The sequence below is a fragment of the Melitaea cinxia genome, chromosome 19, assembly GCF_905220565.1.
Source record: "Melitaea cinxia chromosome 19, ilMelCinx1.1, whole genome shotgun sequence".
In the NCBI taxonomy this organism is placed as follows: Eukaryota; Metazoa; Arthropoda; class Insecta; order Lepidoptera; family Nymphalidae; genus Melitaea; species Melitaea cinxia.
In genome coordinates, this window is record NC_059412.1 from 6,395,103 (window position 1) to 6,412,700 (window position 17,598).

The 17,598-nt window shown below is 35.4% G+C and overlaps 1 protein-coding gene across 1 annotated transcript; it reads left to right on the forward strand.

Moving 5' to 3' along the window:
• Positions 1-293: 293 nt before the first annotated feature.
• On the forward strand, positions 294-15,406 carry LOC123662611 (RNA cytidine acetyltransferase). Its single transcript, XM_045597428.1, has 18 exons — positions 294-517; positions 730-824; positions 1,155-1,314; positions 2,159-2,295; positions 2,665-2,843; positions 4,337-4,457; positions 5,166-5,442; positions 6,332-6,547; positions 6,897-7,124; positions 7,471-7,610; positions 8,444-8,591; positions 9,109-9,254; positions 9,753-9,890; positions 11,259-11,455; positions 12,139-12,308; positions 13,151-13,396; positions 13,764-13,903; positions 15,278-15,406. Exons 1-18 carry the CDS (start codon positions 410-412, stop codon positions 15,375-15,377), a joined length of 2,946 nt encoding a protein of 981 aa, XP_045453384.1. The 5' UTR covers positions 294-409; the 3' UTR covers positions 15,378-15,406.
• Positions 15,407-17,598: the final 2,192 nt, after the last annotated feature.

Below are 17,598 nucleotides of genomic sequence, written 5' to 3' on the forward strand. Positions count from 1 at the left end.
ATCAACTAAATTGTAAACGTAGGTACGCAATTTAGTTGTTCGCAAAGAGCAAAGAGTAAAGTAACTTGCTTATACAAGCAAAGAGTAAAGTTGTTCGGTAGTCGGCCAACTGACGACCGGACTGTACCTAACTTCCTTGGTTCCTTGAATGCTGTATAAGCAAGTTATTTTACTCTTTGCTTGAATATGAAAGATATTTTACGCTGTATTGTATTTTAAGACCCTAGGATGAAGTATGCTCTGTTTAAGACCTAATTTCAGACATTTGAAAAATCGTCGTATGTCAACAGTCAATTGTCAACACTTGTGTCATAAAAATGTTATAAACATGTGGTCTTAGGCAGTCTTAGGTTATAAAATACAGAAAGGGTTTTTATTTAAATATTGTGATTTGTATGAAAACTTCAAAATGGTGAAGAAAAAGATTGATAATCGTATAAGGGTTATGATAGAAAATGGCGTTAAACTCGGCCACAGGACTATGTTTCTACTCGTTGGTGACAAAAGTAGGGATCAGGTAAGTTATTTACGATGTATGCTTTTTTAATTAAATGCGTCGTCATTGGAATGCTTAATAGAGAAATCCCTTCTTTATTCCTATTTAGTCATTTAAATCGTTGATTATTTTAAGCGAAAACGGTATTCGTGGTGATTGTATCATGGTATTAATGCATTTTTTCATTTCGTTTAAGGATTATATACCTAATAATTATATCATGAATCTTTTAGGTACCTATCTTGTACGATATGCTCGTAAAGTCTACCGTTAAGGCTAGGCCAACAGTACTGTGGTGCTACAAAAACAAAGATGAAGCTATAAGCAAGTAAGTTCAAATCAATATAATAATAATATTTAGAGACAGTTTGTAAAATGGTATAGTTATTTGTCATGTCTGTTGATACTCTTCCTGGGTCCATAAGTACTCATGCAAATATTCTTCTTTATATGTTAATAATTGTGTTACCAACTTACTAAAAGTTATAAGGTATTTGTACTGTGAAATTAAAACTCTTACCGCTACTTAAGAGCTCTAAACTGTTTATTAATTTATCTGTAGCTTCTAGTTTAAAATTAACAAGAATGAAACTACAGTAAAGCCAAATAGCTCATAAAAACATACTGTTAACTAATAACTTAATGATATTAATTGTAGTCATGGTCGAAAAAGAGCTAAGAAGATAGCAGCTGGAAAGTTAGAGGTATCAGAGGAATCACTGTTTGATGCGTTCAGAGTTGCAACAACTATACACGGTCGTTACTATTCAGAGAGTCATGCGATGCTCGGACAGACTTATGGAGTCTGTGTTTTGCAAGTAAGTTTTAAAAGCTATCTTTACAAAAATAATGAATCTAAAATGTATGTACACTTAATTTCCAAATAACTGCACCAAATTGGATGCCGGACGTTCCGAGACCAAATAAGGGACGTCTTGAAAAAAGGCCAGGTCAAGAGTATCCTAAACCGAAGAGCATGTATGAAGGGAATAAACTGGAAAGTGGACGAAGCGAAAGAAGTGTGTATGGATCGTAGCAAGTGGAAAGAAGTGGTCTCTGCCTACCCCTACGGGAAAGAGGCGTGATTATGTAATTGGATGTCTTTTATATATATATATATATATATATGGTCGAATTGAGTAACCTCCTTCTTTTTTGAAGTCGGTTAAAAAAGAGAAACTTCATTTCAAAAATCCAAGTGTTTCTCTTTTTTTCTTTTCAAAAGAAGCTGATATTCCATTTCATTCATAATTACTTTTATTGAGTTTTGTATATGTATATTATGTATATATTTTTATATAAATAGGTGTGAATGTAATGTGTATGTGTATAATTATTATTATGTCATATACATTTGTATGTATGTGTAATATGTATTGTATGATCCTATAACTTTATATTAGCTTTTTATTTTCAAGTATCTATATATTATCTACTTTACTGCACTTTTTTTAGTCTGCTACATAATATAGTTCTTACTATCACAGTTTGGCAGGAATAGATCTTTACTAGAAATAAGTCCACTGGTGCTAACTAAACTTGTATACAAATAACTGTACAAAAATTTTAAGTGAAATGAAAGAATATTGTTTTTTTATAATTTTTTAAATAAAGATTGGAGGATACAAGTTTGTTTTCTTATAAATATAATATTTTTTAAAGGATTTCGAAGCGCTCACTCCAAATTTGATGGCTCGCACGATAGAAACCGTGGAAGGAGGTGGTCTCATCATATTCTTGCTCAAAACCATGGATTCATTGCGACAGCTTCATTCTATAACTATGGACGTCCATGCTAGGTAATTATCATGTATTTGTTAAATAATATTTATTTTATTGTTTGTGGAAAGTTTTTTCATCACTAATAAAAAAAATACACTATATTAACATAATGCAGCCTGCTGATTCAATTCACGTTAGTCTAGACTCTAGTTTTATATTAATCACATCTTATTGGGACATAAATTAACTTAATAAATAGTCTATGTTACTCTTTATAAAAAAAAAATTAAAGATGATTGATTCATGTGATCTGTAACCGACATTTTATTATTTCTTCCTCGTGGTAGTCTTAAACTGTTGATGGGCAATGCAGATATTATAAATTTAATGATTTTTGAATAATAAACTCTATAACTATAAAATTAAAATGTATGTTAACATTTCAGATTCAAAACAGAAGCCTATGACACTGTGGTAAATCGTTTCAATGAACGTTTTCTTTTATCATTGGCCGATAACCCGAGGTGTCTTGTTTTAGATGATGCTTTAAATGTACTTCCAATATCTTCGAAAACAGCTCAAATTGAACCGGTTGATGCTGCTCCTGAGGTAATTATACTAAAAAGTATTTTTTTTTTTGAATCCCAGGCAACAGGCATTGCCTAGTGTGGGATTCATTGTTCCTTTCATGTAAGGTGTATCTTTACAGTTAAATAAACTATTTTTGATTTTGATTTGATTTTGATTTATATTGGTTGGGCTAATTGACAAACTTAATAACACCAAATTATTTTTAATTTTAATACCATTTATTAATTTTAAATATAATAATAAGTAATAGTGCTGTGTGGCTACGGCACTAAAGAATTTAGCCACCCCCTCTCTTCCCGTGGGTGTCGTAAGAGGCGACTAAGGGATAACAAGGTTTCACAACCACCTTGGAACTAAAGAAGCCGACCGATGGCGGGATAACCATCCAACTGCTGGCTTTGAAATACACAGGCCGAAGACGGGCAGCAGCGTCTTCGGTACGACAAAGCCAGTACTGCGGTCACCAACCCGCCTGCCCAGCGTGGTGACTATGGGCAAAACACATGAGTTCACGTTATTTTTGGCGTAAACTTGTGGAGGCCTATGTCCAGCAGTGGACTGTATAGGCTGTAATGATAATAATAATAAGCTTTATTTCAATAAACATTTTTAACAACTGGTATAGTTCGCGTCATGTAAAAAGAACGCTGGCCTTGAAGCTGCGCAGAAGCGATTTATCGGTCTATTTGGTGGTACGGGGTAGGGGGACGGGAGTGTTTATCAGGTGTCGCATGCTTGCCGGTGTGCTATTGGTTGACAGCGGTTGACAGTTCGACGTCGACTCAAATTATTATCGCGCACAAAAGTTTTAAATTACAAAATTCTCCATTTACTATTTATTTCACCAAAAAACAATTATCAATTTATCATTTTAAACACATAAAAACTATTAAGATACGAATATCGAGAGTACAGATAATTATTATTTTTGAATACGACATTTCAATAACTAAAAAATTTGTTATTGCTTTTGTTTAAAAAAAAAATTGTGATTTCGTAAAGTGATAATTATTATACTTATTTAGTCCGAATTATTCGCACTTGTATTTCTAGTATTTTTTAATGTACCTACCAATAACCATTATACGAAGCCGCGAGTGAAAGCCTAATTAAAAAATAAAACAGTAGTACTTGTGCGCGAGTATACCCATGCGCAAACGCACCCCCTCCAGTTTCTTTCAGCGTTCTTTTTACATGACGCGAACTATATCAATTACAAAATTTACTTATGCAAAGGCTTTAATTATAAAAAAAAATCAAGATCAGACAACATATGGATTAATTATGATTAGAGTATAATTTGTGTTGTGAATGAATTTGTTGATAAATTTGTATTTTAAAATAGAAGTAACATTATGCAAGCATTAACTTAAAAGAAAACTAAATTTTTTTGTTTCTTATCTAAAGATAGTCTAATGAAAACTAATTATGTATTTTTATTTCAATTTTTAAGACATTAAAAGAGAAAACTGAGAAAATTTAATATCTGACTTTTTATTTTACAGAAAGTAAACACAAAGCTAACAGAATTAGTGTCGTCATTATCAGACACGCCTCCAGCCGGTCCACTTGTAGCTTTATGTCGGACATACGATCAAGCTACGGCTTTAGTAGCTCTTATTAACACGCTTGCAGATAAACAGTCTAGGTGAGATGATTGTATCTAAATTAACTTAATCAGTTAAAAAATTTAATTTGATCATATCATTATATACTATAAAACAAAGTCGCTTCCTGACGTCTGTATGCAAGATTTTTAAAACTACGCAACGGATTTTGATGCGGTTTTCTTTAGTAAATAGAGTGATTCCAGAGTAAGGTTTATATGTATAATACATGCATAATATAGTAGAGGAACGCTGATAGTTCGAGGTTTCGAATGCGTAAGGTGATGCCGTAAATAAACACATTTTTGCGCTTATTTTCATAACGTTAAGAAAGAAAAGTTACTACTTACTAATAAAATAAACTTAATAACCCCTCTGGTGTAATGGTCGATTATTCGCCTCAAACAACGACGGTGTGCGGGTTCGATTCCCGCTCGATATAGATATTTGTATTTGTACAAATATTTCTTTTCGGTTTGGATCTCTGTCCTTGTGGGTCTCCCCACTGTGTCTCAGAGAGCACGTTAAGCCGTCGGTCCCTGTTGTTATCTTAAATACCTGACAGCGATCGTTACTCATAGTAGGGAATATATCTGCCAGTTCGCATGAGCATGCATGCAGAGCAGTGTGGTGGATTAAACTCTGATCCTTCTCCTACATGGGGAAAGAAACCTATGCCCAGCAGTGAGTTATTACAGGCTGAAGTGTAAATAACCAGTGATGTTTTGTACATTATTATGATATTTCAGGCCACCCCACTGTCTTACAGCAGCGAGAGGTCGAGGCAAATCGGCTTGCCTCGGTCTAGCGATAGCTGGCGCTGTCTCCTTGGGCTACGTCAACATATATGTCACATCACCACACCCTGAAAACTTGATCACATTGTTTGAATTTGTATTAAAAGGTCTAGATGCTTGTCTGTATCAAGAACACATAGATTACAATATTGTGAGGTCGACCAACCCGGACTTCAAAAAGGCCATTGTCAGAATCAATATTGCTAGAAATTCACGTCAGACTGTACAGGTAAAGTATATTTAATTTCAAAAAAATATTGCTAACTAAATTCCTTTATCACTACATACTATAAAACAAAGTCGCTTCTCGCTGTATGTATGCTTAGATCTTTAAAACTATGCAATAGATTTTGATGTGGTTTTCTTTTGTAAATAGATTAATTCGACAGGAATACATGTGTAATGTACTAGAAGAACACTGATAGCTTCCGCTTCAGCTGATAGGTTTCTAGTGTGATTTCGTAAATAAACACGTTTTTGCGCATCTATTATATATTATATTTATTTTACGCGGGCGGGTCGCTAGTTTAATAAATAAATAAATAAATATTTACACAATACACACACGGTCGTCTGTTCCTAAAGTAAGCAACTTTAATGCTTGTGTTATAGGTAACAGCCGACTGGTATATAGCTACATATTTTTTTTTTCGATAAACATACTTATAAATAATACATATATAAATATATAAATAAATATTTATATTACACCCAGACTCGGGGTGGGAATCGAACCCACAACCCTCGGAGCAGAAAGCAGGGTCACTACAAACTGCGCCAACGGGCTAGTCAGCGGTTTGTTATAGAATAATCAGTCAGTTTGTTATAGAATAATAAATATCTCTGTGTCCATTAATAAAAATGTTTAGTAAGCTTATTATTATTTTGTTATATATAGTATTTCGAACTTAGAACAAAATATTTACAGACAGTTGTGTTATAAATCATGTCCACGTGGAATGAAATTATTAATTTAATTTAATCATTGTTAAATGTGTTTTAGAAATTCTCTTTATGATCAAAATCAGATTTGTCACCCTCAATCAATTATTTTATTATTTTTTAATACCCCATCATTTGTTTTTGGTTAAAATGTAATATGTTGCATCATTTTCCAGTACATAACCCCCGACGACCACGCCTTGCTGTCAGCCGCCGACCTGGTGCTAGTGGACGAGGCGGCCGCCATTCCTCTCAGACACGTGTCTGCTGCGGCTACACGTGCGCCGCTCGCTCTCCTCTCCTCCACCGTGTCCGGGTACGAGGGTACGGGGCGAGCCTTGTCTCTTAAACTGTTCGCGCAGTTGCAGACCGAGCATAATGCGCCACCACCGGTGAGTGATTACCGTCGTTGTAGCGAAGTGACGTCATTACTATGTATTGAAAATATAATATCATAAATAATATATCATAGTGCGTATATTGGCCCAATTTAATTGAAAATGGTATAAAGACTATCGAATTAAAAAAAGTTTGATGACTCTGGGTTTACTTGTGAATGCAGTAGGATTTGAAGAACATAACAAGAAAACTAAAAAATAAGGTATTTGTCCTTCCTGTATTGTAATTTAGGCTTATAAAGTACTTTGCAAATTAACAGATAATAAAAATAACCAAAAAATAAACGGTTTTAAATTTATAATACTTATACAAAAAAATTATAAGAATAAATCTTTATCACAGATCAAATTAGAAGAACCAATCCGTTACCGTGCCGGAGACCCAGTGGAACAGTGGCTCAACTCGCTACTATGTCTGGAGGCACCAAGTCCCACACCGGGCATGGGGGCTCCACCCCCCGCCGCCTGTGACTTATACAGAGTGAACCGCGATGCTCTTTTCTGTTACCATAAAGCTGCTGAGGCATTCCTTCATCGCATTGTTGCTATATATGTGTCCAGTCATTATAAGGTAATAAATTGTTTATTTATTTTTATACTTTATAACTCAAGTTTATATACGTACACAGTTTATAAAAATAATTTACATATATTTATTGTCTTGTGTCATATATTATGTATAGTGTATAGGGTATTAATTTATATAAGTAGGCGCATGTAATTGTAATAATATTGTGTTAAAAATATATATATCTCTATTCCCACTGGGACAAACATTTTTATATTTTTAAATATTTATTTTCATAATATTGGTACTAGTACTGGCCTAACATCCTAGTAAATTATCATAAATACTCATAAAATTTGTAATTCTTCATTATAAAATGATGCTAACCCCCACCCCCATTCCCCCCCAGAACAGCCCCAACGACCTGCAGCTGCTGGCGGACGCGCCGGCGCACCAGCTGTTCGTGCTGCTGGCGCCCGCCGCGCGCGCCGCGCTGCCCGAGGTGCTGTGCGTGCTGCAGCTGTGCCTGGAGGGCAACCTGAGCGACCGGTGGGACCTGCAGGGGACACCCGCACCCCATACCTCACAACCTACACCCCATACCCCACTACACAACCCAAAACCCACACACCATATAATCCACCATATCATGGGCCTTTACGTCTATTCCAGACGATTTAAACGGTGTCTGAGCATTTCTTCTGATGGCTGTACAAGCCGATACGGGAGCGACAGTTTCTACCGCAGACCGAACAAGGAAAAGATGTGCTAGTGTCACTGATGTCGCTGTTCTGGTGTTTTTTGTTTCTCCTGTCCGATAAGAGTCCAAACCAGGCTTCATCGTGATGTTGTTGACCATCCTTCACGCTCTTACGCCATTGGTCTCTGTTCTCGGCTAATCCACCATATAATACTTATAAAATCACCTATAACGCCCGTGCCCTTTTTATGTTAGTCGAACAGCAATTTCAGTGGTCGTGGTCGATGGCGTTGCGGTCCTTAAGCGCCTATACATAGTTTAGTCTACAGAACACCTTGCAATATCCTACAGCTGCAGTAAAGTACATACATTGACTACGAGTGGCTGAGGCCAAGGAGGAGAATGACATTTAGATTGTTTCACAAAGTGATTTAAATACTCGTAATTTAAAATATATTATTTATTATTCGTTTTACCGCTTTAAATTTTAAAATTGCGCGGGTTTTTTTAAGTATTGTCTCTTGTTACTTTTAATGTTACTTCTTATAACAGTAGCTATCTGCCTATAACAGTTACGTCAAAACTGGCCGTTTTTTAGATTAATCAGAACATCAGAAACAAAGTCTAATTTATTTATACATATATAAATGCCGCATTTTATAAAATCTCTTATCTTTCCTAGATCGGTGACAGACAGTCTTGGTCGAGGCAGAAAAGCGGCAGGCGACCTCATACCATGGAATATGTGTGAACAGTTCGGTGATAAAGACTTTCCGAAACTATCTGGAGCGAGAATCGTCAGAATAGCCACACATCCATCTTATCAACGGGTATGCTATTTTTATTTTTACAATTGTTATTATTGGTATTATTATAAAGGCTTTTTTGTTATTAAGTTTTCACGCTCGTTTTTATTGATATTAAGTTTCATCAAAATCGGTTTTAAAGTTTTTGAGTTTTACCAGCAAATATTATTGTATTGTATTGTATTGTTGTGGGCTCGGTTTTCCGCATTTAGACACATGGTGGTCCGTTATGCGTGAAAAGAGGGCTGACTAGTTCAGCCAGCCCAGCTTCTTCCAGAAGCTCAGAAGCCTCCTGGGGCGTTCACAGGCTTCTCGGAGTGTCCTTATTTCCCTAAGGACCCAGCAAATATTAATAAATACTGTTCGTTATTCTGATTTTTTTTTTAAATATTTTAAAACTGACAATTTTATATTGAATTAACCTCACTAAAAATTTATTAGTGACATGGATGTTTTATAGTTCACTTTAAAAATTTTAGAACTGCAAATACTTAATTTTCAAAATTAGACCAGAATTAGTAATACATTTTGTTCTTTTTAGATGGGTTACGGCAAGCGAGCCTTGCAACAATTAGCTGCGTACTATTCCGGTGAGATTCCTTGTCTCGAAGAAGCTAATAGCGACGATGATGACAGACAAGCAAACGGAAGAAATGATTCCTTGCAAACTGAAAATATTACACCCAGGTGCGACATATTTTAATTGTTAAAAAACTTCATAAATTTTAATAATAACTAGCTGCCCGGACAGACTTCGTTCTGACAAATGTTCTTATAAATAGTAAAAAAAAAAAAAAAAAATTTGTATTAAAACCTTCCTTGGGCCTTAAGGTTATAAAAAAATTAGCCGAATTGGTCGAGCCATGCTCGAGTTATGCGCTTAGCAACATTAATTTTTATTTATATAAGATCAGTTAAGGAAAACCAAGTTTGACTTGGGCAAGCGCGTGTAGTTTTGTGATAAATTTTTATATATGTATATAGCAAACCAACGATTTATTTCGAGATTTTAATATTATATGCTATGATAATCCTACGTAATTTGATGTATTACTATGTATGTATTTATTGATTTAACCAATATATCAAAAAGTTTTGACACACAGAAAACGACCTCAGTTACTGAGTTTGATAATCCTAAAAATTTCTTTGTTCTAAATATTTATATATTTTTAATATTTTCAGAGCGAAACCTCCAACACTCCTGCGTAGACTAACTGAAGTACGAGCAGAACATTTAGATTACCTGGGAACTAGTTTTGGTCTTACAGAAGATTTGTTGAAATTTTGGAAATCTCAGAAATATGTACCGGTATATATAAGGTGAGTTATATTTTATATTGCTTAATTGTTGATTTAATTGACTGTATTAATGATTAAACACGTTTAGTTTATATAGGAAGCCAATATAGTAGTGTTTTTTCTTGTGTACATAATTAAATATAGAATATGGTCGTTGATACTGCAATACCGCGTAACCAACAGTGACATAAGTAAAAGAAGGTCATAGGTACACAGTAATGAATTTTACAGGAGAGATTCTTTTTGTTATTATTTCTACGTCTCAAGTCAACTGAACTATACTGATTTACGTACTTTACCTGCTCTTATGATTAATCATTTATTTATTAATTTATAGGCTTAAAGCAGACTTTCGCGATCTTCAAAAGTTTATCGACAGACCATTTCTTCAACTTTCGCTTAATTGTTACAAAGATGAAATAAACGATTATACATTAAATTTCATCATTTACAAGAATATTTTATACAGTTAATATTCTGACAACGACATGTAGCTAACAGAAACACTTACAGAATAGCCATTCGTAGTTATTTCTTTAAATCATTTTCCGGAAACCAACAAACTATTTCCAAGCCTTTGGACGAAAATCTTATTATGTAGTGCAAATAATACATAAATTGGTATTATCGTTACACGTTTGCAGACCACTTTTTTTTTGACAAATTTTGTGATAAGTAGGCTTCGAAAGTAAAGTAAAACACAAAAATGAGTTTTTTTTTATATCACTAGGTCGGCAAACAAGCGTACGGCTCACCTGATGGTAAGCGATTACCGTAGCTTATAGACGCCTGCAACACCAGAAGCATCGCAAGCGCGTCGCCGATCCAATCCCCAACCCAGGAGCTCTGGTCACCTTACTCACCAACAGGAACACAATACTGTTTGAAAACAGTATTATTTAGCTGCGATCTTCTGTAAGGTCGAGGTACTTCCCCAGTCGGGTTGTTCCATATTTTGAGCAGGGAATTCCTGCTGTGCCCTACCTCAGTTAAGTTGCGACTACGTGTGTCATTGAATTGTGTAATAATCTGTCCTGTGCTGTGTGGCTGTGTGGCTACGGCACTAAAGAATTTAGCCACCCCCTCTCTTCCCGTGGGTGTCGTAAGAGGCGACTAAGGGATAACAAGGTTCCACAACCACCTTGGAACTTAAGAAGCCGACCGATGGTGGGATAGCCATCCAACTGCTGGCTTTGAAATACACAGGCCGAAGACGGGCAGCAGCGTCTTCGGTGCGACGAAGCCAGTACTGCGGTCACCAACCCGCCTGCCCAGCGTGGTGACTATGGGCAAAACACATGAGTTCACGTTATTTTTGGCGTAAACTTGTGGAGGCCTATGTACAGCAGTGGACTGTATAGGCTGTAATGATGAATAATCCGTCCACAGTCAGAAAGCGAACGAGCTGACGGGCGAGCACTCGTGCATCATGCTGCGGCCCGTCCGCGCGGCGCCGTGGCCGGCCGCCTACTACGGCGACTTCCGCCGCAGGCTCTCCCGCCTGCTGGCGCGCGCTCTCCGCCCGCTCTCCGCGTCCCTCGCGCTCTCCGCACTCTCCTCGGACGCCGTCAAAGTCGACAAGCCCGGTGGGTTACCCTTACAGCCTGACGCTTACGCTTCAGCATGTAATATCCCATTGCTGGGCATAGGCCTAAATAGACACCTGAATACGCCTGAATCAATAATTATAATCACTAAATCTATCTTTATATATATATTTGTTGTGTGCGTGTGTATGTCACTGAACCTCCTAGACGGCTTGACGGATTTTGATAAAAAAATTTGTGTGAGTTCAAAGGGATTCGAGGATGGTTTAGATTCACAATTTGGTCCACTGGAAAATGTTTATTTTACTAATTTTTTCATTTATATTAATTGTTAATTTTGGAATGTTTTACATTGGATCCAGTAGACTGCGCTATCGTCGCAGCATCAAATATTAAATATTATTCTATTTTAATTTCAGTTTGTCCCAAAAGTTGGTGCTGCGATCAAATTGAGAAAAATATTTGAAATTTTATGTTATGGCAAAACAACGTTTGCGGGGTCAGCTAATATATATATATATATATATATATATATATATGAATGTTTGTCTGTATGTCCTTTATAGAATCGTAAACTATGCATTTGATCATGTCATTATCTTCAGAATGGTGTTGTGCATGACCCCACAAAGGTTTCTGAGTTGGTACGATAAAAAAAAAGCTTAGCAACGCGCGCAGGGTACAGCTATAATAGTAAACAATATAAAATTTAATGTCCACAGAGTTAACAAAGCAACTGATCGAGCAACACCTATCCAGTCACGACCAGTCCCGGTTGGAAGCCTACTGTCGACAACAGGCAGACTATAGGCTGATTACCGACCTATTGTTCCCTCTCGCCAGCATAGTCTTCCACACGAAGGTTAAATTGAAGCTAGATGCTGTGCAGCAGGTTAGATACATGTCGCGAGAGCTTTTAATTCTACAGGATAACAATTATTATTTTAAAATTTCCTGTATTTCGGCATCGTTGTCAAAATAATAATCGCGGTAAACCCCAAACAACAAAAAATATTCATAGTGAACCTTAAAAGTTTAAAAACTTATATTTCATGAGAGACACTGACTCTAGCAGTAAAATACGTTTTTGTCAGTCTACCAGAGAAGGATCAGAACTTAATCCACCACATTGCTCCAATGCTGGTTGGCGGATATATTCCCATTACACAATTAACGATCGCTATCAGGTGTACATGATAACAACCGGGACCGATGCTTAACGTGCTCTCCGAGGCACGGTGGGGAGACCCACAAAGACCACGGCAAACATCTGTATGGCCAATACAAATGTTTGTCGTGTGCCGGGATCGAACCCGTAACCGCCAGTGCAACAGCCATAAACCAGTGCTGTGACGGTTGCGCCAGCGCCAACGAGTAGATATATATAATGCTAATTGTGATTTTTATTGTCTTAGCTATGTACTTTATGGCTTACATTACATTTTATATTGGAAGTTCTAGCAGCTCTGACTAAATTTTCAGAGTACTTACCATCAGACATCCATCGAAAGCTCTACAAAACACTGTGTAACTTTAATTTCGTATACTATAGTTATGTTCTAAAACTTAAAAAAAAAAAATGAATTGAAAATATTGTGTGGCTTCCGATCTGTTGTCCACTAACTGAATGAATTTAGACAGTAAACTAACCTAATTCATTTTTTTACTTTTAACTAAATATATCAGTGTCTCTATTGTATGAGTCCTTACTACATACATATAATTCTGTTCCAGGTATTATTTGTAGCGATGGGTTTTCAAATGAAAGACGTAGATGAAATAGCGACTGAACTCGGTTTACCTGGTTCTCAAATCTTGGCGAAGTTCTACGAAGGCTGCAAGAAGATAAATGCAGCTCTAAACTCTATTTTAGAAGTAACGGTGGCTAAAGAAATGGGTATTGATGATAAAACAGCAGATGTAGCGACCGATGAACCAGTCAAACAGAGTCTTCAGGAGGAACTATCGAAGGCGGCAAAGGTAGTGATTGTTTGTTGTGTATTTTTACTTATTTTGAAATTTAGAAATAAAGTTTTGTGATAGAGGTTGTTTTTTTTTTTACTTTTATCCCAAAAAAGTACATAATAAAGTTCATGTTCATTAATGAAATTTTTGTATACCATCAACTCTTATGACTGTTAGTAAAAATACGATTTGGCTACTTCGTTACCAATTAAAAGCCAGTGACTAAATTATACATAACATCAAGATACTTTGAAAAACTTGAACAGTTGCAAGTAGTTTTAATGTAACATTGCTTTAAGATTATAAAATAAAAAAGTGATTTAATTTTTTTTTTAATTTTGAACATTTTTTTTTGGTAATAAACATCTATATTATTTTTCAGGAATTGGAACGTAAACAAAGAAAAGAGTTATCGCGTTTGATGGGCGAAGACCTCGCGCAATACAGAATTAAAGGCAGCGACCTCGACTGGGGCAAAGCCTTGTCTGGCTCTAATCAGAAGAAAATCGTTTCTGTCAAGAGGTTTGTATTTTTACTGATAATAATCAAAAACTAGTTTTAGTTGCAATAAAGTTGTTTATTATTATTATTAAGACTACTACTATCTATATATAAAGCACAAGTACACACTGTATAAACGATCGTATAGGCTCCGATTATATTCCTTATTAATGACATGAATATGAATGTGTTGTCTATTGATAGCAAAGAACAGAGTAAAATTGTTTGTGAATAATGAAATAATTATACTAAAGTCTGTTCAACGAGAAGAGATACCAAACGTAAACAAAGCCCATCATTTTTTCGTAGCGACGACGGAACAAACAAAATATAGACTATCTCTTTCTATCTTGTTTGTTTTCTATCTGCTGTACGTCTCTCGTACTCGTACGTGCAAGGTCGAACGATATTTAAAGTGGTTTTGAAAACACTCGGACCGCAGACGGCCCTTTGATTTTGTATTATTTATTTTTATTTCATTCCGTGTTCGGAAGTGCTCGGGATGATTTGTATATTTTGATAATTATTATTTAAGAAGTATCAAATCTTATATACATAATTAAATTGAATTAATTATATTTAATTAAGTAATTATCAAAATTTAAAATTATTTTGCATTTTAAAAATTTGTGTAAGAAAAAAAAAGGTTACAACAAAACCTTGCATAGTTGAATGATATCGCGTTTTGTTTGTTTACGTTTGGTATCTCGGCTCGTTGAACGTACTATAGACCAATGTTTTATAGTTCTTCTAAAGAAAATAGCACTGTTCTGTACTAACATAGACATCACATTATAATCAATATTTATGCTTTACATCAGAATTGCAGTAAGTTTAATTACGATAGGAAGAAGACGCTTCAGCCTGTAGTATACCACTGTTGGGCACAGGCCTTTTTCTATAGTCTAGCATGTTAGCTTAATACATCACGCTGTATCACTCCGGGTTGGCGAATATATTGCCTATTATAATTAACGATCGCTATTAGGTGTATGTGATATTATCCGGGACTGACACTTACACTAACGTGCTCTATGAGGCATGACGGGGAAACCCACAAGGACCAACAACTAGACCGGAAATAAATATTTGTATAATCACAAATATCCACTCCGACCGGGAATCGAACCCGCGACCGTCGGTGTTTAGATAGAATACATTTACGCTTAAATAAGTAGTATAGAAAGACGCTACTTCCCAATAATTTGGTTTAATTGGATGTTCGTTATTAACGATTTTAACACTGCGTTGAAAATACATAATTATCCTGTTGAACTTGTATAAACGATAAAGCGATTTAAAATAATATCAGTGCCATCTAGTTCTCATAAGAAAAGCTACACGAATATTTTAAGCGCCATTTGTTCAAAAATAAAGCAGTTATGTCCCTTGCAGCGGTGAGAAACGGCTCGGAGATGACAGCAAAGAAATTGATGATTTAATCGAAGCTCACTCTAGCAAGAAAAAGAAGAAGAAGAAACATGTTAGGAATTAAGTGAAATAAATTTATTTTACTAGAAAATATTAATGTTTTTTTATTTATTCATCACTACTATTCAAATTAACTTTATCAAGATCGAGATGATTCTTTTTCACTCAAAGTTATTTTTTAATCTCTAGAGGGCGCCACATGGAATTAAAGGCTGACAATTATATATATTTCTGAAATCAGCTAATTAAGTCCTCCATACTCGATATGTTGGGTAATTTTTTTAATCTTTCAATAATGTCGTTCAAAATCCGCTATTTTAATATTTTTTTATGTACCCAGTCACTCGGACCATCAAGACGAATCTAACTTTACAATCCTTCCAGCCGTTTAGGCTATAGTGGAAAACATAGAAATCTACATACATACACTCAAAAAACATTACCTTCCTTCTGTAGTCGGGTAAAAAGTAGTTAATTGTCGATTTGCGTTACTTTTCAGAGATAGTATAACTGGGTATATAAAAGGAAACAACATAGTCAATAATAATTTCTATAATTATTGTAATATAAAAAAGTGTCGGTAGTTATTCAACCCTTGGAATAGACAATAGATATTTCCTCTTAAACATAACAAGCATGGGGCGGGAGGGGGACGCGGCGTTCGTAAAAAAATACTCTTTGTGTGAAGCGACCGTCGCACGCGCACCGCTCCCGGGCATGCGCTAGACTTTACCATTTTATTACAATATAATGTGATCTAAGAAAAATAATATTTTCGTCTAACGCCGCTGACGGGCGTGTGGTAAACAATTTTATACTATAATTAGTTTGTCTCTTACGATAAACACGCACTACCAATGAAACGGCTCGCATTACGGCGAAGGCCTGACATTTCCTCTTCGTTTCGTCTCGTGATATACTTATGCTAAGCGCACGCGACACAATGCGAAGCCGTGTAACAATTCTGCGATCACTCATACGTTCGCTATGAACTATAGAAAAAACATCGACTACAAAACATAATTTAGAATATTATAGTTGGCTGCAATATAATCTACATGTTACAAAATTTCGATATATTTTTCTCACTTTCGCTCATCAGGATACTTTGAAGGTGAATCTTAAGCGAATATTTAGTGAATGGAATCGTTCGCGTTAAATCGTTAATGAAGCAAATCAATGTTGAATTTGTTAATAGGTGTTGGCGTAAAGTATCCCGTGAGAAATTTAAAGGCTAAGCAATATAACACGCTTTTTAAAATCATAAAGTACATTGTACGTAACATACAGAGGTACCTACAGTAATTGAGACAGAATTGCACTTAGGAAAATTTTGCATCTCTTGGCACTTTGTCTTAAGTTAATAATATGTATAATTGGAAAACTAACAAAATTGTACTAAATGATTGAAAAGTTGGCAGAGGAAGGACAGAAATTATTATGCTGACGATGAGTTCAGACGCGGCGATCTAATGTGAACAATTGGTGTTATACTTTAACATACAACCACCGCGTCTGTGCTCAATTCGATGAAGTAGTTGTACGAAGTAAGAAGCCTAATATCCATAATCCATTCATTCGTAAACAGCTACAAATTAGCATTTAATAAAAATAATTGGAACACGCACATCGATGAAATATTAATTACTTGATATAAATCGTTTCTACTTAATTTCAATATTATGTATTATAAAATATATATTTTTAAAAACGTCAAGAATTTGAACATAGTGTGGGGTTCGGTAAGCAGTGTACAGCGGGAGTCGGGTGGACTAGTGAGGACGAAGGGACTCTATACACCTTAATAATAATATATTCAAAGACACAAAAGCAAATCCACTAGACCTTATTGCCATTCTTAAATTATTGCTACGACATATAAGATACTGATCTACTTTTTTATAATATAATGTAAATATAATCAATAATCAATTACAACATCCAATAAAACAAAATATTGTTAAATATTATTGCGTTAATTTAGTTCAACTATAAATCAGAAGGGGTTTCTCATTTGAAACAATATTATAAGTCTCTTTTTACATTAAGTGCAGTTGTGTACAGTGCTAGAGATTGGGTGTCCGCCGGTGCGGCATCAATTGTCCACTGTTTAATATTTTGCAACACCGCCGCGTCGTTTCTCATTATCGTTCAAAATGAATTGTCTGACCGATTTCTCACTAAGGCACAATTTAAATTTCCACTTTGAACTTTATTTAATTCTAAAATAAATTACTTCAATTCCCCTCCTCGAGTCGTGAGGTATTCGCTAGCTGTCATCTACG